The 22,107-nt window shown below is 42.4% G+C and overlaps 2 protein-coding genes across 8 annotated transcripts in view; both read left to right on the forward strand.

Moving 5' to 3' along the window:
• The window catches only part of SLC44A1 (solute carrier family 44 member 1), a 217,127-nt gene extending 203,530 nt beyond the window's left edge, over positions 1-13,597 (forward strand). The window contains exon 16 of the mRNA XM_040241025.1: positions 11,815-13,597. Within this exon, the coding sequence (XP_040096959.1) occupies positions 11,815-11,829 (15 nt within the window). The 3' untranslated portion in view covers positions 11,830-13,597. The remainder of the gene's footprint in view (positions 1-11,814) is intronic.
• Positions 13,598-21,520: 7,923 nt separating this feature from the next.
• The window catches only part of FSD1L (fibronectin type III and SPRY domain containing 1 like), a 64,534-nt gene continuing 63,947 nt past the window's right edge, over positions 21,521-22,107 (forward strand). For all 7 annotated transcript variants that reach the window (XM_040241036.1, XM_040241046.1, XM_040241055.1 and 4 more), the window contains exon 1: positions 21,521-21,697. In XM_040241036.1, the coding sequence (XP_040096970.1) occupies positions 21,683-21,697 (15 nt within the window). In that variant the 5' untranslated portion in view covers positions 21,521-21,682. The remainder of the gene's footprint in view (positions 21,698-22,107) is intronic.

Raw genomic sequence — 22,107 nt, forward strand, 5'->3', positions numbered from 1 at the left:
CTTTTTCCATTTTTAAAATTAATGATCAAAGAATATCAGCTGCTATTTCCTAAAAGCCTTTTATGAATGAGTCCTCATTTACTCTTGCAGAGTAGATGTTCTTCCCATTTCACAGATGAGAAAATAGAAGCTAAAGGAAGATTGGTAATTTGCCCAAAGTCACACAATTATTTTTAATTCTGTATTTTACCAGAGTCAGAATGCAAGTCCAATCTCTAGAAAGAATTTGTTAAATAAGTAAATTGAAAAATAAGGAAATAAATGAGTCAGTATGTTTGTATATCTGTCTGCGTATCTGTCTACTATCTATCCGATTCAACTCATATAAAAAATAAAGTTATATGGGGAGTTCCTTGGTGGTATGCTGCTGCTGCTGCTGCTAAGTCGCTTCAGTCGTGTCCGACTCTGTGCGACCCCATAGACGGCAGCCCGTCAGGCTCCCCCGTCCCTGGGATTCTCCAGGCAAGAATACTGGCGTGGGTTGCCATTTCCTTCTCCAATGCATGAAAGTGAAACGTGAAAGTGAAGTCGCTCAGTCATGTCCAACTCTTAGCAACCCCATGGACTGCAGCCCACCAGGCTCCTCCATCCATGGGATTTTCCAGGCAAGAGTACTGGAGTGGGGTGCCATTGCCTTCTCCACCTGGTGGTATTTAGGATTTCAGACTTTCACTGCCATGGCCCAAGTTCAATCCCTGGTTGGGGAATTGAGATCCCGCACACTGTGTGGTGTGGCAAAAAGAAAGAAAAAAGAAAGAAAAAGGTTATATGAAACTAACAGCAATGGTTGTTATTTATAGTCCATTTAACCCCATGGACAGTAGCCCACCAGGCTCCTCTGTCCATGAGCTCTCCCAAGCAGAAATACTGGAATGGGTTGCCATTTCCTTCTCCAATATGAATCTCATATAACATTGTAAATCAACTGTAGTTCAATAAAAATATAATAAATAAATAAAATGTTACAGTAAGTAAAATACACATTAAATAATTTCTCTATAATATGATATATGTTTAACATGAAAAATACTTCTGCTTACTGTGATATTTGAGACTTTTCCCTATGGTATTAAAATTATTTGAAAGCTGTGCTAATAGATTAACACTACTCTTCCACTTGAATCTAAATATTATATTTTATTCAGTCTTTCTTCTGTGATTGAGTTTAGCTATTGCCTCTCAAAATTAGAGGATTCACATCCACACTCTCACCTATCATTGCTCTCAAGTCACTTCTGGCTGCCCTCCCCGCATTCTCTCTGCTTTGGTCAGCAGACCTCTGGACCCCTGCTGTCCTTTGTATGAGCAGGTGGACCTCAGGGCCTTTGCACTGGCTGCCAGGCCTCCTGCGCTCATGTGCTTCAGGTCTCACTACAGAAGTTACCCTATCTGTGAAGCCTTCCTTGAACCACTTACGGAAACAGGTAAACTAACTCTACCACCATATTCCCTGTCTCAGTTAGTATCCCTTATTTTTCTGTATAGCACTTATTATCCCTTGACATAAAATTATTTCTTTGCCATCTGTCAAACAGGTCTCTGCAGTTTTAATTATAAAACTATTATGTATTTAAATTAATTTGGAAAAAATAATTATTCCCATGCAGAACTTTGGTATTATCTCAATTTTGTTTGAATCTTCTTTTGTGTCTCTTAATGTGTGTATGCCTTAATTACAGTTCTTATAGTGTGGGGCTAAATTTCTTAACAAAGTTTTTGATAGTTTTCTTTATTTTCATGAGATACAATTTACATATCATAAAGTTTACCATTTCAGTGTATGACTCATGGTTTTGAGCATTGTCAAAAAACTGTGCAACCATGACTGTGGTCTAACTCCAAAACTCTTTAGTCTTCCCCAAAAGAAACCCCCTACCTTTCAGCAGTCTGTGCCTCTTCACCTCACTCAGCACCTGACAGTCACCAATCTACTTTTTTTCTCTATGGATTTGCCTATTCTTGGTATTTCATGTAAATGGAATCACACAATAGGTAGACTCTTTTGTCTGGCTTTTTTCAGTTAGCATAATATTTTCAAGGTTTAACCAAGTTGTAGTACTTCAGTACAACCAGTACTTCAGTCCTTTTTATGACTGAATAACATTCATTTGTGTGATATGCTACATCTTATTTATCCATTGTAAGCTGATGAGTATTTAGGTTGTTCACACTTTTTAACTATTATGAATAATACTGCTATGAACATTTGTGTACGAGTTTTTGTGTGGAAATGTTTTCATTTATCTTAGGTATATACCTAGGAATGGAATTGTTAGGTCGTCATATGGTTTAACTGTGTTTAACTTTTGGATGAACTGCCAAACCATGTTACACAGCAGGTGTACCATTTTACATTTCCATTTATGTATGAAGGTTCCAGTTTTTCCATATCTTTGACAATATGTGCTATTTTCCATATTTTTTACTGTAGCCATTTTCATGGGTGTGAAGTGTTATCTCATTTAAGTTTTGTTTTGCATTTTCCTAATAACTGATGATTTTAAGCACCTTTCCATATGTTTTTTAGCCATTTGTACATCTTCTTAAAATGAATGTTTATTCAGGTCATTTGCCCATCTTTTAAGTGAGTAATTTGTCTTTTTGTTGTTGAGCATAAGAGTTCTTTACATAGTATGGATACCAGATCCTTAACAGATATCTGATTTGCAAATATTTTCTCCCTCTGTGGGGTTTTTTCTCTTTCATATAGTCTCCTTGAAAGCATAAAAGTTTTTAATTTTGATGAAGTCCAATTATCTGTGTTTTTCTTTGGTAGCTTGTTCTTTTCTTGCCATATATAAGAAAACATTGCTGCTGATGCTGCTAAGTTGCTTCAGTTGTGTCCGACTCTGTGTGACCCCATAGACGGCAGCCCACCAGGCTCTGCTGTCCCTGGGATTCTCCAGGCAAGAACATTGGAGTGGGTTGCCATTTCCTTCTCCAATGCATAAAAGTGAAAAGTGAAAGTGAAGTCGCTTAGTCGTGTCTGACTCTTCGTGACCCCATGGACTGCAGCCCACCAGGCTCCTCCATCCATAGGAGTGCTATTGCCTTCTCCTAGGTTGTAAAGATTTAGTCTTTCATTTTCATCTGAGAAGTTCATAATTTTAGCTATTTAAATCTTTCAGCTATTTTTAGTTAATTTTGTACATGGTGTAGAGTATGTGTTCAACTTTCTTCTTTTGCATGTGGATGTCTGGTTGTCCAGTCACCCTTTGTTGAAACATGATGCTGTCTCTATGAAATGGTCTTGGCATTCTTGTCAAGGTCAAAATCAGTTGACTATGGATGCGTGGATTTACTGCTGAACTCATAGTTCTATTCCACTGGTGTTTATGTCTTGGCATAGATACATTTTGATAAATACTTGTGTGAACTGCGTACATTTTGGTCTCTAACAAGTACCTGGAGTGTAGTTGAACTGGCCCAGGCTTCTTACCTGTCACCTGGCTTGGGTAAGAGACTGAATCTTCTCTGAGACATGAGGATCTTAAGAGGAACACATACCTGGCAAGAGGGTGTAGAACCCTAATTCCACAAGTCTACTTAGAGGAAAATTGACAAATTAGGTCCAAATTCTATCTGCTAAAATGTGGTTAAAAGAATTTGAAATCTTGTCAATTTTAGACAAATATAACTCCATACACTCATCCCAGCATCTGGTCGTATCTGTTGAGACCCTCCTCTGTACCACACACAATAAAGCAGCTTTTAATATGAGGACTTTTATTTCCCCAATATAAACTATTTGCAAAGTTACCTAAAACAGTAAATTAACTATATGAAATTATCTTTTTTGGGTCAAAAATCACTGAATGGTAGCTCTAGTTCATGAACAGTTGATTATAGCTCTTTTCTTTGTCAATAATTATCTAGGAGGCCAACTACAGTATCTGTTTGGGCCACTCCTTGTTAAAGGTAATAAAATCTTATCATTTGTATATAATAAAATGCTTGTCCTTCTGTTCCATTCTGTTGAAGATTTGTGGTTGGGGGAGGATCTGCAGGATTGCATAAAACTTATACCACATTATTAACAAGTGATGGAGAAAGAAAGGGGCAACAGCAATGATTCCCTGGGCCTGGAAACTTTGTCTGTCTTTAGATAAAAGCTCTGTTGCACTATGGTCTGCTAGAATAACCAAAGACTGAGCCCTCACACCCTCTTTACTGATGCCAGAGATCCTATAGTAGCATAGTCCAGTTTGTGTCTGGTAATGTTTAATCCTGATGACAGCCAGAACAAGAATTATCACTCTGAACCCTGGAACAAAGACGGTTTTCTGCTCAGCATAAGTTCTGTTACAATGCATTAAAGTGAACTCACAAAGATGGATCAGACTTTTAAATGAAATAATTCCTTTTTAAGTTGTTTAAAATTGAGCCTTCATTATAAAAATAAAAAAATTCTGTTTGTCAAAAGACAGCATTTAAAGAAAGGAAAGGTAGACCACAGACTGGAAAAATGGTATTTGCAAAATACATTTGAAAAAGGACTCACCTAAAATGTATAAAGAGCTTCTGCCTATCAATGAGATAAAGAAAGATAAGCCAAATGGGTAAAAGACATGGATAGACGTGTCACAAAAGAGGATATTCAAATGCCCAATGAGCATATAAAATGATACTTGGCATCTTTAGTTAACAAGGACATGCAAATTAAAACCACTATGAGACAATACTACCCACCCACCCGAATGGCTAAAATTTAAGATGTTGACTAGGTTGTGGAGCAACTGGAACTCTCATACACTGCTTGTAGGAAATGAAATAAAATAAGCACACTGGAAACTTTGGCTGTATTATTAAAGTTAAAAGTAAATAAATGTCCTAAGATCCAGCAAGTCCATTCCTGGTTATGTACCCAACAAAAAGGCATGCACATATGTATTAAAAGAGAAGTTCAATAATGTTCATGGAAGGATTATTTGTAAGGGCCTCAGATTAGAAACACCTCAACTGTCCACAGCAGTTGAATGGTTAAATAAATTGTGGTATATTCACTCAGTGACAAACCATGCAGAAACAAAAAAAGAATGGATGATAGCTAACTTGAGAAAACACACATAAATCTCAGAGATATAATGTTGAGCAGAAAGTTAGACACAAAAGAATACCTGCAGTGTAATTTAATGGTTAAATCAAGATTAAAAATAGGCAAAACTAATCTATGGTAAAAGAGAGCAGAGTAGTGGTTACTTTAGGGAGTGTTTTGACTGGGAGGGATCAAGAGGGAGTCTTCCTGGGTGCTGGAAATAGTTTATATGTCAATCACCTGTAAAAATTCATTAGCCAGGTATTCTTAAGATATGTACATTTTATTGTATTTAAGTTATTTAATTTTTTTAAGGTATACTAAAAGAAATTGAGTTTTTCAGATACCATCCTCTATTCTGGTAAGTCAGTCATTCTGATGTACCTTGTCATCCTCAGCAGACAATTATGGGGGAGTCTCTGAAGAGGGTAAAACAGGACACAGGGGGGCATCAGGAGCAGAAGGATCATAGCAAAGACAGGAGGTTAAGTGGAAGTCTGCACACTGAGAGCAGAGGATCTGAAGCCTCCTTCTCCCTCTGAGCTCCCCGAAATCTAGCAACCATGCCTTCAGACCCTAAGCAGGAGGCTGGAAGATTATTCTCTGGGAAATCTGAGCAGGTCAAGGGAAAACACCTAAAGATATTAACACCAGAAGTTCAACAAAATGGCCCAGCCGAATCATCCTGTAGTGAAGTTCTTCAAAACCAACACCTACCCACAAATAAAAAGCTTTCCATTAGTTTTTAGCACCCTATTCTTTTTTTTTAATTGATGAATAGCTGATTTATGGGTTTCCCTGATGGCTCAGCAGTAAAAAATCTACTTGCAATGCAAGAGGCCCAGGTTTGATCCCTGGATAGGGAAGATCCCCTGGAGGAGGGCATGGCAACCCACTCCAGTAGTCCTGCCTAGAGAATCCCATGGACAGAGGAACCTGGCAGGCTGCAGTCCATAGGGTCCCACAGAGTCAGATACAACTGAAGCAACTAAGCAGCAGCAGGACAGCTGATTTACAATGTTGTGTTAGTTTCTGGGGCACAGCAAAGTGATTCAGTTGTACGTATATACTACATGTACATAAATATGTGTGTGTGTGTATATATATATTCTTTTTCAGATTCTTTTCTATTATAGGTTATTATAAGGTATTGAAATGTTTAAGGCAGTCCTTTGGACTTCCCTGGTGGCTCAGACAGTAAAGCGTCTGTCTACAATGCAGGAGACCCAGGTTCGAGCCCTGGGTTGGGAAGATCCCCTGGAGAAGGAAATGGCAACCCACTCCAGTACTATTGCCTGGAAAATCCCATGGACAGAGGAGCCTGGTAGGCTACAGTCTATGGGGTCGCAAAGAGTTGGACACGACTGAGCGACTTCACTTCACTTCACTTCATAAGGTATTGAACATGCTGAGTGCCCCATTCCTTTTAAAGGAATTTAAATGTTTGGTTGTCTTTATTCCTAATGACAAGGGAACATGATGGAATTTAGACCCACTGTCCGCCCACCTATCCATCCATCCAGGCAGCCACCATCCACCTGTCCATTATCCATCCATCCCTCTTATTTGTTCTTACTGAGCTCCTGATGAGTACCAGGAATGGCCAGGTCTGGGAATATAGGGGTGAACAAGGCAGATATATCCCTATGCTGATGAACCTCATGTGCCCCATTCTTAAGAATTACTAAACCCCTAAGGCAAGACTCTACCATGAAAGACCAAAACAAAGAGAAAACAACAACAAAATAACCTGGAGGAAACAGACTGCACAGTGTAAGAACACTTTTTAAAAAATTACTAAATTCAGATAGATAATAGAGAAGATTGTTTTCATCAAAAAGGTGTGTTATTTAAGAGAGGAAGGGACTCCCCTGGTGGTCCAGTGGCTAAGGCTCTGTGCTCCCAATGCAGGGGACCCAGGTTCGGTCCCTGATCAGGGAACTAGATCCCACATGCTGCAATGAAGTTTGAAGATCCTGTGTGCCGCAACTGAGACCCCGTGCAGTCAAGTAAAGAAATACATAAATAAATATTAAAAAGAGGAAGATTCAGAGAACAGAGGTTGAGGGGGGGAGGAAGTGAAAGAAAAGGAAAGGGAGAAATGTCATACTCAGGAAAAGGATCAAGAAGCAGAACAACATTGGCTTTTCCAACAGAGCACTGAAAGCTAAAAGAAAATGAAAAGACAGTTTCAAAATTCAGACAGAAAATGATCATAGAACTCTATGATCTATTCAAATTATGAAATAAATATGAGGGTAGAAGAAAGATATTTCAGATATGTAAGGGATTTACATGCGATCATACCAATCATCATCAAAGAAAACTGGCCACTCAATGTTTTCTACATAAAAAAACAAAATAATCATGATAAACTATTTTTATTTCATGGAGGTACAGTGAGAAAAAATTAGCAATCAAAAGAAGGCATGATGAAATCTGAACATAATAATAAATGAGAAAAGGAATTTGAACCATTTGGATTTACTTTTTATTCAACAAACATGTACTGAGAACTACTTTTTGCCAGCATTGTTTTAAATGATGAGGGTGCCTTTCCGTCTGTGCTCAGTGGAGAATGACTCTTTGCCATCCTTGGGACCATAGCCAAGGCTCCTCTGTCATGGGATTTTCTTGGCAAGAATACTGGACTGTGTGATGCCATTTTCTCCTCCAGGGGATCTTCCTGACCCAGGGATCAAACCTGCATCTCCTGCTTGGCAGACGGATTCTTTACCACTGAGTCACCTGGAAAGCCCAGCATTTCTGTAAATGATGAGGATACAGTGGTGAAGAAAACAGAAGTCTTTGCCCTCATAGAGCACTTTAGGGACATGTTTAAATAATAATTACACATCTAATTAATGAAATGTTATGCAACCATTGAAAAATACATGAATACCAGAAACACAGGAAGGGTGAAAAGACCACAAGCTGTGGACAAAGACAAAAAGGGAAGTCATAAGCCTGAAAATGGATATGCTAGGATAGCAAAATTATCAATGTTTTTCTTTTTCAAAATTCCCTTTAATTTTATATTGGGTTTTCTAACAGACAGGGGAACATCAAAACCCAGGATGCTAAAGGATACTGTATTTAAATTCAGATGCCATTTAATAAATTCTCCCAAGAAGCTGTGTGATGCCTCTTCCTCAAGAAAGAGAGGGGAAATTACCTATTCCTGATGGGAAAAACATGGCCACTTGCTTAGATGTTATCATAAACTTTTTATTTCTACTTCAGCTATGCAGAGAAAGATGAGGGTGTTGGAAAGAATGCAGATCCAATGTCAAATGGGAGGCTTGAAAGAGCAATTAAACCTTGCCTGTTAATTAGTTCCATGGGCTGATGAGCTCTAGGAGCGGAGTGAGCAGACTCCCTTTAAGTGAACCAGAGAAAACTCACTGGCAGCTTAAGGGCAGTTGGCACCATAGTTTTCCATACAGGACACTAGTGTTCCTGGCCCATGAGAGAATAACACCGTGGTGATGTTTCTGAAGTACTTTCCACAGGTGGTAGTGAAAGCTCAATTTACCACTATGTGCTTGTGTCAAATGAGATTTCAGGAATCTCCATGTGAGTTACTGTGTAAAGAATTCCTTTATACTGTAGAGGAAGCAAGGATTTCTTGGACCAGCTGATTAGATGTGGTTGGACACTAAATCTGAGAAGAACATTCTGGGTTCCCAAGGTATCTAACACAAAGAGAAAACTCAGGAAGCCTCAAAATGAATGTTCTAACCATGCCTTGGGATAAGTTAAATGTTCTGAGTTTTTTCATGTTCAAGGGTAGTAGGAAAGATATTGCATCAGAGTGTCATATCAGATCTTATTCAGTTAGACTATACATTTTGTTTATGTTTGGCTTTTTAAATAATATTCTAAACTTTAAAAATAGGAGGAAAGCTAACTGCAATGTACTATGGAATCGTGGAATAGTAAAGGACATTATGGGAAATTAAAGAAATACAAATAAAGTATGGAGTTTAGTTAATAATTATGTACCAGTGTGTGTTCGTTAATTGTGATAAAGGTACCATAGTGATATAAGATGTTAATAATAGGGGAAGCTGGATGTGAAGAATATGGGAAGTCTCCATAGTATCTTTGCAACTTTTTTTGTAAACCTAAATCTATTCTAAAATTTTAAATTTTATTTAAATTTAAAATATATATAGGAGGAAAGAACTATTATCTCAACCTCAGACAAATCACAGCTTTGGCATAAGTCTAGTATTCAGGCCGCATGACTGCAGCTAAGCATCAGCTACTAAGGGATATCAGTTGAGTCCCAGGTTCTGTTATTTTCAGCAACAGAGAAAAAAGTTGAAACTGCAAATCAAAATACTTAAAAAATATAAAGTATGGAACTAATAAGACAGCAAGGTTTAGATTTTGGTTGTGGAAAATATGAAAGCGTTAAATGTTCTCGAGTAAAGAGGTGATACAGTGAGAACAACAATTGAGAGATTTGTTCTTATGAGCAGTCTGCAAAATGGATTGAAGCTGAAGAGAGGCTGAAGTAGGGGTATCAGTGAAGAGGTGATAATTGGCAGGTGAAACAAAAGCATTAAGACTAAACCCCTAAAGTGAAACTTAGGGCAAAGGTTTCAAGCACTGTTATTCTTAGTGCCGCATACAACCTCTTCTAGGCACCTGGGGACAAGCAGAGTCTATTGTGCAGATGGCTATATCAGACGATCTTAGCCTTGTTCCATTAGATATCTGAAATCATAGAACCCCTTTCCTTGTCCCAGGTCCACGGTTCTTAGACTTTGTCAGGTCTGTGTGTTGTCACCTCTGCTTGTCCTGCATCAGCTCGGTACTTGTTTGATAGTCAAACCTGAGTCAATGCTCCTTTTTTATTTTTAACCCATCCTAACAGATTTTTGAGAAACCTATATGCAGGTCAGGAAGCAACAGTTAGAACTGGACATGGAACAGATTGGTTCCAAATAGGAAAAGGAGTACGTCAAGGCTGTATATTGTCACCCTGCTTATTTAACTTCTATGCAGAGTACATCATGAGAAACTCTGGGCTGGAAGGAGAAATACCAATAACCTCTGATATGCAGATGACACCACCCTATGGCAGAAAGTGAAGAGGAATTAAAAAGCCTCTTGATGAAAGTGAAAGAGGAGAGGGAAAAGGCTGGCTTAAAGCTCAACATTCAGAAAACTAAGATCATGGCGTCTAGTCCCATCACTTCATGGGAAATAGATGGGGAAACAGTGTCAGAATTTATTTTTGGGGGGCTCCAAAATCACTGCAGATGGTGACTGCAGCCATGAAATTAAAAGACGTTTACTCTTTGGAAGAAAAGTTATGACCAACTTAAACAGCATATTCAAAAGCAGAGACATTACTTTGCCAACAAAGGTCCGTCTAGTCAAGGCTATGGTTTTTCCAGTGGTCATGTATGGATGTGAGAGTTGGACTCTGAAGAAAGCTGAACACCAAAGAATTGATGCTTTTGAAGTGTGGTGTTGGAGAAGACTCTTGAGAGTCCCTTGGACTGCAAAGAGATCCAACCAGTCCATTCTGAAGATCAGCCCTGGGTGTTCTTTGGAAGGACTGATGCTAAAGCTGAAACTCCAATACTTTGGCCACCTCATGCGAAGAGTTAACTCACTGGAAAAAACTCTGATGCTGGGAGGGATTGGGGGAAGGAGGAAAAGGGGACGACAGAGGATGAGATGGCTGGATGGCATCACCGACTCAATGGACGTGAGTTTGAGTGAACTGCGGGAGTTGGTGATGGACAGGGAGGCCTGGCGTGCTGCAATTCATGGGGTCGCAAAGAGTCGGACATGACTGAGCGACTGAACTGAACTGAACAGATTTTTAAAAATGTTTCATCAGGAAGGGATTCAAACTTATAGAAAACTTGCAAGAATAAAAAGAGTACACTGATAGATTCTTGTTACATCTACTGTTAAATATTTTTCCCTCTAGGTATATATGAATATACATAAATGTATGCACATTTAACATTTTTAACTACTGGAGGATAATTTGCATACAGACATTAATCCTATTTCATTGTATGTTTCCTAAGAATTAGGACATTCTTTTACAAACCACAGTATAGCTGTCAACTCTGGTATGTTCACTCAGTCACTGTTTGTTGAGTTGAACTGAATGACGGGAACACCCATCATCCTAGTTTGACCTTTCTCATCGCTGAGTCATGGGAGTGAAAAATTCAAAGTTTTATTTGAATTTCAGGTTTGGGTCTTTTAGAGTATCACAGAATCAAATTTTTCAGATTAGTTTTGAATTTCATTCTTTTTGGGTTTGACTCAGTTGTTCAGCTATTCTGAAAACGTCTTTGTGAGAGAGTACTACTGAAAGCAATAATGGCAAACACTAACCTAGCATTCATTACTGTCAGGCACTGTTCTAACGCATTTAATCCTCACAACAACCCTAAAGGGACGTACCATGATTGTCTCCACTTTATACATGGGGAAATGCAGGCACAGAAGTTGAATAATTTACCCAGAAACAAACAGCTCGCAGGGGGGCAAAATCAAGATTTGAACCCAGGCTCTCATCTCTTTCTTAATAGTTAATATAAATGTGCGTCTGTTAATCTAAATGTATGTCTCTCTCTCTCTGTGTCTGTGTGTGTGTGTGTGCGTGTTTAGCCTTCTTACATTTCACAGTGTCTTCTCTAAAGAGGATCCCACACTATTTCTTGTTATTGATTGCTTTTCATTGTGTCGTGTTCCCTTAGGAGAGATGCATTCATTATCTTGATGTGTTTATTTTTCAGCTGAGGCGAAGGTGACTGGTCCCAGGAGCCCAGAAGAATGGACTCAGAGGAGGCTGTTTACATGAGGTTCTCCCACTCACCAGCTGTTGAGAGTCTATGGATGAAGAGCAGGATCTTATTACTTCAATGGAAGCCTGTGACCATGATCCCAGCCACCAGTAGCCAAGAGGACTTGGTACAGTGCGGCTGCCTAATAAATGATTCATCAGAAGCATTTGATACAAATGTGTTGCAGCAGCATCTTCAAATTTAGTGTTGCTTTCTTATCTAGGCTTGTGTTTGTTCAGAGATCCCCACTGCCTCTCACTTCCGTGCCAGTACTGACCTGAAGGCTGGATCCACAGTGGATTCTCGTCATGCAGGCTGGCTCTGTTTGACTGCTATTTATAAAGCCAGTGTAGGTTAGTAACTATTTATTGAGTGCCAGTTCCATGGCAATTGTTAGTGCTTTACAAACATTTAATCCTCATGCAAACCCTGTTGCATGAGGTTGTACCTGTTCTCTCCATTCTGCCCTCGAGCAAATGGAGGCTCAGAGAGGTTGCACGCTGTGTACAAAGTCATACAGTTGGCAGAGTAAGGGCTCAAACTGAGAGAAATCTAAAGCCCCTTCACTGTAACACGCTGCTTTTCTTCACTGCTGCAGAGATCATTAGCGCTGCCCTCCTGCATGTTCTCACCGGCATTCTTCTCATAAATAAGGTGGGGATGGCCATGTGCATGATGGCAAGTGTCTGAGAGGGAGGGTCAGGAGGCTTTAGAGGCACTGAAGAATCGCAGAATTATTCTCTAGGAAAAATAACACAATGCTCTTTTAGATCAGAGGTTGATAAACTATGCCTGGTGAGTCAAATCCGCTCCCAACCTCTTGTAGCAAATCGAGTTTTATGGGAACAGAGCCACGCCCAATCCTTTGTGTACGGCCCAGGGCTGCTTACTCTCTACAGTGGCCGAATTGCACAGCCGTTGACAGAGGCCATATGGCCCTTGAAGCCTAAAGTAGGATTCTCTGGGCCTTTCTGGAAGAAGTTTGCTGACACCTGTTTTACATCACTGGGGAAGAGAGCCAATAGTTCTTGTTAGCACCAAGAACTATTTTTTTTTCCATTTGACGGAAAAAGATTTGTACTGCTAAGGTCATCACTGGTGGTGGCTGGCGTTGGGGAGAGGGTTGATGGCTATAGGGACTGAACCAGGGAAGGTTAAAGGACAGGGAGGAGAAGGCAGGTCTGGGCCTCTGGGTCCTCAGCCCAGACTCATCCCACTCATGTCCTTCCTGTTTCACCTGCCAAATCAAGTTTCCTGAAATAACTCTGCTCATAAACTTTTAAGTGGCTTCCCACTTATAAAATGCTCAAATTCCAACATCCCAACCTGGAGTGTAGAGATCATAACAATCTGACCCCTATGAATCCCTCTCTCCGTCCCTTTTATTCTTTTTTTAATCATGAGCCAGTCATGCCAAATTTGAGTTTATATTTCAAAGCCAGTGGACTTGTCTTTGATTTACTTTTATATAAGCAGAAAAGTAAACATATAATAATTGTGGGTGATAATGGGAAACCAGGCTGAGCTTTCACACCTGATGTTTCACCTAAGCTAAAAGTTATAAACAAGAATATATAAATGCTTCAGTTATTAATACTTTTCTACAAAAGACGTTATCCAGTTGTTTAGAAAAAATATTCAAACTAAGGCTTTGTTTCTAAATTGTATTATCATAAACTTTCTCCCACATTGTTGTGTATTTTTCATAAAGATAATTTTTCATGGCTGCAGAATATTTCACCTCTTAGATGTTCCTAAGCTTTCGTAATGTTGCACAGGTATCTGGGCATTGAAGGGTACCATTTCCATTTGTTCTAACTCCTATCTCCATTCTCTCCAGTTGTTCTTCTCATAATTTTTCACCTTTGCTCAGGCTGTTTCCTTAACTTGGGAAGGATCCTCGTGTCTTTTCCTGTCTGCTTAAATCCTAACCTTACAGCTTACATCCGGTCACCTTCTGTCTTGGATCTCCTATGGCTAGAGGAGAGTTCAACGTGACCTTCAGAATGAGGGATGGATTTCAAGAGACTCATGTCTCTAGAAAATGCTGACATAGTGCCATCTGAACTTGACCGCAATGGCACTGGCAGTATCAAAGGGCTCAGAAACCTCAGAAACCCTTATTCCCTGGTGCTGTACACAGGAGAATGGTTTATTGTAGAAAACAATAACAGTGGACATATAGTATGTGCTTTCTATATGTCAGGCATGATCATAAGCCCTTTATATACATTGTAATTCCTCTTCATGACAACCCTTTCACTTGGGTACTGTTAATACTTTCATTGGAAGGCCCGATGCTGAGGCTGAAACTCCAATATTTTGGCCACCTCATGCGAAAAGATGACTCATTGGAAAAGACCCTGATGCTGGGAGGGATTGGGGGCAGGAGGAGAAGGTGACGACCAAGGATGAGATGGCTGGATGGCATCACCGACTCGATGCACGAGTTTGGGTGAACTCCAGGAGCTGGTGATGGACAGGGAGGCCTGGCATGCTGCGATTCTTGGGGTCGCAGAGTCAGACACAACTGAGTGACTGAACTGAACTGAACTGAATACTCTCATTGTTCAAATACAAACATTGGGGTACAGACAGGTTAAGAAATCACCCAAGGCCATAGCACTGGTAAGTGGGAAACTTGGCATTGATTGACTGGCACCAGACAGTCTGGTATCAGAGTCTGGGTGCTTAGCCAATGAAATACAAGTGCTACCAACTCACGATGGCCCTTTCTCTCTCTAGTCTCATTCACCCAGGCTCAGTCAGGTCCACAACCATCTTCAGAGTATATGCAGAGGGAGGGGGCTGTTCTTACTAGGAGCAGTGAGCCTGTTCTGTGTTGGAGAGACCGGGCTTGGGCTAGCATCCTTTCACAAAGAGGAGGTCAACAGGCAGGTAAACTTGCTGAGTCCTTGGTCATCCTCTGAACATGATAGTTCAGTTCAGTTCAGTCACTCAGTTGTGAACTGCAGCATGCCAGGCCTCCCTGTCCATCACCAACTCCTGGAGTCCACCAAAACTCATGTCCATTGTGTCGGTGATGCCATCCAACCATCGTGTCCTCTGTCGTCCCCTTCTCCTCCTGCCCCCAATCTTCCCAGCATTAGGGTCTTTTCAAATGAGTCAGCTCTTTGCATCAGGTAGCCAAAGTATTGAAGTTTCAGCTTCAACATCAGTCCTTCCAATGAATATTGAGGACTGATTTCCTTTAGGATGGACTGGTTGGGTCTCCTTGCAGTCCAAGGGACTCTCAAGAGTCTTCTCCAATACCACAGTTCAAAAGCATCAATTTTTCAGTGTTCAGCTTTCTTTATAGTCCAACTCTCACATCCATACATGACTACTGGAAAAACCATAGCTAGACGAACCTTTGTCGGCAAAGTAATGTCTCTGCTTTTTAATATGCTGTCTAGGTTGGTCATAACTTTCCTCCCAAGGAATAAGCGTCTTTTAATTTCATGGCTGCAGTCACCATCTGCAGTGATTTTGGAGCCCAGAAAAATAAAGTCAGCCACTGTTTCCTTATCTATTTGCCATGAAGTGATGGGACCGGATGCCATGATCTTAGTTTTCTGAATGGAGCTTTAAGCCAACTTTTTCACTCTCCTCTTTCACTTTCATCAACAGGCTCTTAGGTTCTTCTTCACTTTCTGCCATAAGGTGGTGTCATCTGCATATCTGAGGTTATTGATATTTTTCCCAGCATTCTTGATTCCAGCTTGTGCTTCATCCAGCCCAGCGTTTCTCATGATGTACTCTGCATATAGGTTCAATAAGCAGGATGACAATATACAGCCTTGACGTACTCCTTTTCCTATTTGGAACCAGTCTATTGTTCCATGTCCAGTTCTAACTGTTGCTTCCTGACCTGCATACAGGTTTCTCAAGAGGCAGGTCAGGTGGTCTGGTATTCCCATCTCTTTCAGAATTTTCCACGGTTTATTGTGATCCAGACAGTCAAAGGCTTTGGCATAGTCAATAAAGCACAAATAGATGTTTTTCTGGAACTCTTGCTTTTTCGATGATCCAGCAGATGTTGGCAATTTGATCTCTGGTTCTTCTGCCTTTTCTAAAACACTGAAATCAGATTGATTATATTCTTTGCAGCCAAAGATGGAGAAGCTCTATACAGTCAGCAAAAACAAGACTGAGAGCTGACTGTGGCTCAGATCATGCCAAATTCAGACTGAAATTGAAGAAAGTGGGGAAAACCACCATTCAGGTATGACCTAAATCAAATCCCTTATGACTATCCAGTGGAAGTGAAAATAGATATAAGGGACTAGATCTGATAGACCGAGTGCCTGATGAACTATGGATGGAGGTTCATGACATTATAGAGGAGATAGGGAGCAAGACCATCCCCAAGGAAAAGAAATGCAAAAAAGCAAAATGGCTGTCTCAGGAGGCCTTACAAATAACTGTGAAAAGACGAGAGGTAAAAGGCAAAGGAGAAAAGGAAATATATACCCTTTTGAATGCAGAGTTCCAAAGAATAGCAAGGAGAGATAAGAAAGCCTTCCTCAGCGATCAATGCAAAGAAACAGAGGAAAACAATAGAATGGGAAAGGCTAGAGATCTCTTCAAGAAAATTAGAGATACCAAGGTAACATTTCATGCAAAGATGGGCTCAATAAAGGACAGAAATGGTCTGGACCTAACAGAAGCAGAAGATATTAAGAAGAGGTGGCAAGAATACAAAGAACTGTACAAAAAAGATCTTCAGGACCCAGACAATCATGAAGGTGTGATCACTCACACTCACCTAGAGCCAGACATCCTGGAATGTGAAGTCAGATGGGCCTTAGGAAGCATCACTACGAACAAAGCTAGTGGAGGTGATGGAATTCCAGTTGAGCTATTTCAAACCCTAAAAGATGATGCTGTGAAAGTGCTGCAACTCAATATGCCAGCAAATTTGGAAAACTCAGCAGTAGCCACAGGACTGGAAGAGGTCAGTTTTCATTCCAATCCCAAAGAAAGGCAATGCCAAAGAATGCTCAAACTACCGCACAATTGCACTCATCTCACATGCTAGTAAAGTAATGCTCAAGATTCTTCAAGCCAGGCTTCAGCAATAAATGAACCATGAACATGATAAGTGAGGGACATTTCCAGAGCCAAGGCAGGATGTGATGGAAACACCTGTTTCTTCCAGACCTCACTTTCTCAGTGTCCCAGGGGCCTAGCATAAAACAGGCATTCTGTTCATGAAGAAGGGATTGTGACATAGTAACATCATAATGGCTACAAATTAGTTAACTCCTCCTCTCATGCCCTCTCCCAGGAAGGAGTGGCACCTCTTGCAATGGATCTTATAAGAGTGGAGGTGGGGAGAAGAGATTCAGAGTGCATTCCAAAGGTGAGTACAATCGCAGAGCAGAGTCAGGAAGGAGATGCATAGTTATTGGCCTCGAGTCTGAAGAGTGAAAGAGCCTCAGGGTTCAGAAAGATGTTAAAGGCTATCTCTGCCAGTTGTCTTTCCAGTGGCTGATCCCCCTAGGACAGCTCTGAGAAGCAAATGCCCAGCTTTTGCTTGAATACCTCCATTGATGAGGACCTCCCTACCAAACAAAAATCCATCCCAGCTCTGTATGGCTCTGTTAGAAAACTGGACTTTTTGTTGAATGGAAATCTATCTTCTTGTAGCTTCAGCAGTACTGGGTCTAATTCTATCTGTCAGAGGCTAGAGAACAAGCCAACTTTCTCTTAAATGCAACAGCCCTAGAGAGACGTGAAGTAAATGAACCTGTCCTCCCTGAGTTTTTCCTCTCCAGGCTAAATACTCACTGGTGCTTGAATTGTGTCTCTTCTCACATGATTTCCAGGCCTGTCATCAGATTTGTGTTCTCTGATTGCTTCCCACTTTGCGTACAGCTCTCCGAGTATGGCACTCCACAGAACACCAGCTCACGTCAGAACAGAACCATCCTTTCCCTGCTGTGAAAGCCTCTAGAATCAGAAACCAGTACTCTTGAGTCCCAAGGGGTTCCAGGGCTTTTGGATGAATTTATTTCTGGTTAGAAGGGGGCAGCAAAAAAAAAAAAAAAAAAAAGAATGAATTAGATGTCTGTGGTTAGGAAGAGATGATAAAAGCTAATGGCTGATTTTTTTTTGAATGCTTATTAAATATCAGACACTGTGCTTAAAACAACAGGAATTCTCTCATTCAATCCATTCAGCTACTCTTATTGGTGGTACTGTTATGATGACTATTTCACAGCTGAAGAAACTGAGGCTTAGAGAAGCTCAGGATTTTCCCAGGCTATGTGGTGTATGCCAAGACTCAGGCCAGATATTAAGAGGGAGTAAGGGGTAAAGGTTTGGCTTCAACAAAAGGCAGCATCTGGCCAGTGATTATGCTTCAGAAAAGGTTTGACAGTGAAAAGTGGTTAGGGGTGAGCACAGGACTTCTAAGGGCCCAGAGATCGAGAGGGAGAATGTCACACCAGGGTGTACAGAAGGATATGATGTACAGGGGAGTAATAGCAGTAACACCTATCATTTACTAAATGTGTACAAAGTCAGACGTTTTCCATACATAATCTCCTCTAATCCTCACAACAACCCTAACTAGGAGTTACCACCATTATGATCGCTATGTTACAGAAGAGGAAATTGAGGCTTATTGAGGTTAAATGACTCACCAAAGACCACAGCTGCTAAGTGGCAGTTCGAGGATTAAAGTTCAGACAGTTGACTCTAGGGTGATGCCCTGTACTGACTCCCAAAGGGAAAGCCTATTGGCAAGAAACTTGAGGGAAGACATTTTCTCTCCCAAGAGATGGGGGAATCCCAGAACTTACAAGGGAACTCAGGGCTGCTGGCAATGCTTGACAAAACAGAATAGGTATTCTGGAAGAGACAATTTTGCCAGATGCTTTAAATCAGTAGTGCCAATACTGAGGCTATCCTAAATTGATATTTAGTTGGAAACGTGGTCCTGGAGGCCCAGGAACCTCATTCAAATGAATATCCATGACCAGATATGCTATCTCAGAATCAGAAACCCAAGTGTTGAAAAGTCATCTGTTTTTGTGCTTTTGTAGTTCCCTTTTTCCGTTTTTAAAAAAAACAATTTGCTTTCACTCAGTTTAATGGTGACCAAACTTTAGTGTGCATCGGACTCATCCAGAGGACTTGTTAAAACACCGAACACTGGACCTTAGCCCCTGGAGATTCTGATTTAGTAGGTCTGGGGATGAAGCCTGAGAATCTGTATTACTAACAAATTACCAGGTAGTGCTGATTCAGCTGGTCTGGGGATTACACTTAAGAACAAGGGCTTTGGTTTATTAGAAAAGCTACTTTTGAAATTCTCTAAACTGACTTGACTGTAAAGAGGCAAAGGACTTGCCCATAGGCCAGAAGCAGTGGGAGGGGGTTGGGGTGCAGACAGTGCTCAGCTAGGTGAGTGACTGCTGTATGGGCTGCGGAAGACAGAAGTCACAGCTCGGAGAGACTAGCTGTTTCCAGATGAGAATGATGGAGAATCAGAAGGTCCAGGAAGCTGGGCAGGGGAGCCAGACTGGCCAGAGATAGAGATCTGGCGAGGGCAGAAGTCAAATGGGGTAGCAGTCTTGTCAAAAGCTGCAGGCTCTTGGCAGGGTTGCAGGGAAAGAACTAGAGGAGCAAGGAGGCAAGGGGCCAGGAGTGAGCTCCTGGGATATGGCCTGGGACAGAATCTGGCGATCACATTTCAGCTGTGGCTAACTGTCTCTAAAGCCTCCCCCTGTGGTTAAGCCCATCAGACCCAGAGTACCCAGAAGTTGCTCTTTCTGATGTTCTTCAGTCTCTAGGCTGCATTTCTCCCTCTGGGAAACTGACTCAGCTGCAGCACATGCGCACCGTGGAGAATGGCCTGCGTCATTGCAGCAGTGCGCTAGCTGCTGGGTAGCTGCCTGTTCTCATCTCTCCTCATGGAACTGGGCAGCTTGGAGAGCAGGCTCCTTTCCCTTGGTACCAAGAGAAGGAGCAGCATCTCTGCAAGACTGCATGTGACTGCTTTCAGATACAGTAGCAAAACTGCCCATAGGCCCTTTCTGGACCCTGGCCTTCAAAAACTACCCATAGTCTGAACTGGTTCTTTTCCTCCCATTTCTTGTATGTGTCTGTCCAGTTACATCTCTGCAAGACTGCATGCGACTGCTTTCAGATACAGGAGCAAAACTGTGCACATGGGCCCTCTCTGGACCCTGGCCTTCAAAAACAACCCACTTAGCCTGAACTGGTTCTTGTCATCCCATTTCTTGTATGTGTCTGTCCAGTTAAAAAAGAGTTTAGCGAATGCATGCTAGATGGCAGGCCCTGTGCTGGGGATACATACAGATATGGGTAAAAGAAATCTCAGCTCACAAGTACAGTTGGGGAGATCATCTACAGAGATAATTACAGCCTTGTAGGATAAATGTTATTTCTGAAACATAGAGCTCATGCCCTCTTAGGGCCTTTGTATTTGCTGTTTCTTCTATCTAGAATACTCTTTTCAAGATGTTTGTATGCTTACTCTTTCACTCACTTCACTTGGGTCACTCCTGAGAGAGGCCTTCCCTGACCCTCCTACCGAAAATGGAGCCCACACAATCTGAGTCCATTTATCCTATGTAATTTTTCTCTGTGAAACTTTAACCTCCTCATATATATGTGTGTGTGTGTATGTATAGATGTATATATTTTATGTTTTTATGTTTGTATATAAAGTGCCTAGTCACTGCTGATTTTCAGTGCATAGAATTGGGACCTAACAGGTATGCAATATATTTTTTCCTTTTGTTCATTCACCATACGTGGTTATCCAGTTGAACTTCCCTGAGCCTCTCCAGTCATCGAAATGGAAGATTCGGCTTGTCTGCTTGGGGAAAGACATTTCCAAGCCTATCTTCCCACCTTTTCTAGTTTCTACTGTCCTCTTAGTCCAGACGGAACAGGTTCTAGATTCCCACCAAGAACCATAAATACTGAACGTTAATTACATACTGGGCACTTCCAATACGTTATTTAATCTTCACAATGCTCTGCAAAGTCAGCATTATTTCTCGTGTTTCACCAAAGATGAAACAGGCTCAGGGAGCGTATTCGTTTGCTGAAAGTCAGAGACAGCAAGGTTCCAGGGGCCTCTCTGGGAAAGGTCTCCCAGGCTTCCCAGTCACCCAAGTTTCTGTCACGTTTCTACAAGGCTTTCCCCATGTTTCCACTACGTTCCCCGCCCTTTCTTTCTCGCTGGACAGCTGGGCCTGATTTGCCCTGGTTGCTTCTCCAAGGCTAGCGTAAGGAGGTGCTTCAGAAGGTTGCAGGGTGAAGGGGCTGATCTATCTCCAGGGCCACAGCTTTCCTCCCCCCGCCCTCCCCACAGACCCGGCTGCTGGAGGCCCAGTGGTCCAGTTCAAGGCCTGCGCGCTGGAGGAAAAAGGATGGGGGGAAAGAGGGAGGGGCTTCTTCAAACGATCGGCGGGACAGAGGGGCGAGCACCCCTTTCTCTCTACGGCTCGCTCGGTGCGCAGGATAACCAGGCCCCTCCCCACCCCGCCGCAGCCCGCCTGGCAGCAGGGCGCTTGCGCAAGGCGCTCCTCGCCCCCTCCCTTCGGCGTGCCGCCCTTTCACCCTGGCAACCGCGGCGCGACTACGGCGCGCGCCTGGCTGGGCGCGGACGGGGCGGGGCCGGGCGGCGCCGGTGCGAGCTGAAGCTGAGGCTCAGGCGGCGGCGGCGGCCCAGCGGAGCCACGGCCGTGGGTAGCGGGCTCGGCGTGTCCGACCTCCCTCCGCCTCCTCTCAAAGTTCTTCGACGCGGTTTGGGGTCCAGCGGACACCGTCCCTAGCCATGGACTCCCAGAAAGTAAGCGGGGGCGGGGGCCGCTGGGTCCCCGAGGCCGGGCGGAGGGTGGGCGGGGCGCCCTGGGCCGGGTGGACAGTGGGCGGTGGGCGCGCTGGGCCGGCCGGGCCGAGCTGGGCTACGGCCGCGGAGGGCGAGGCCGCCAGGCACCCTTCTCGGGAGTAAAGCGGCGCCCGCCGGCGTGCGGGGACCGCGCCGGGTGACCCTGGATAGCCTCTGCTCTGCAATTGGTCCTGGGCCCTGGCTCCTGAGGGGATGTCGGGAGCCGCCCCCATTTTTTCCCATCATTTTCTGCAACGATCTAGGCCCCCTGTGATTCTCGCAGCCTTCCCGCGTGCTAGTGAGGGTTTATCCATCCTCGGCAGAAGAGGAAATCAAAGCACCTACGAGTGTACCTGCTGACGCCGAAGCTG

This window comes from Oryx dammah, unplaced genomic scaffold, assembly GCF_014754425.2.
Source record: "Oryx dammah isolate SB20612 unplaced genomic scaffold, SCBI_Odam_1.1 HiC_scaffold_1, whole genome shotgun sequence".
Classification (NCBI taxonomy): Eukaryota; Metazoa; Chordata; class Mammalia; order Artiodactyla; family Bovidae; genus Oryx; species Oryx dammah.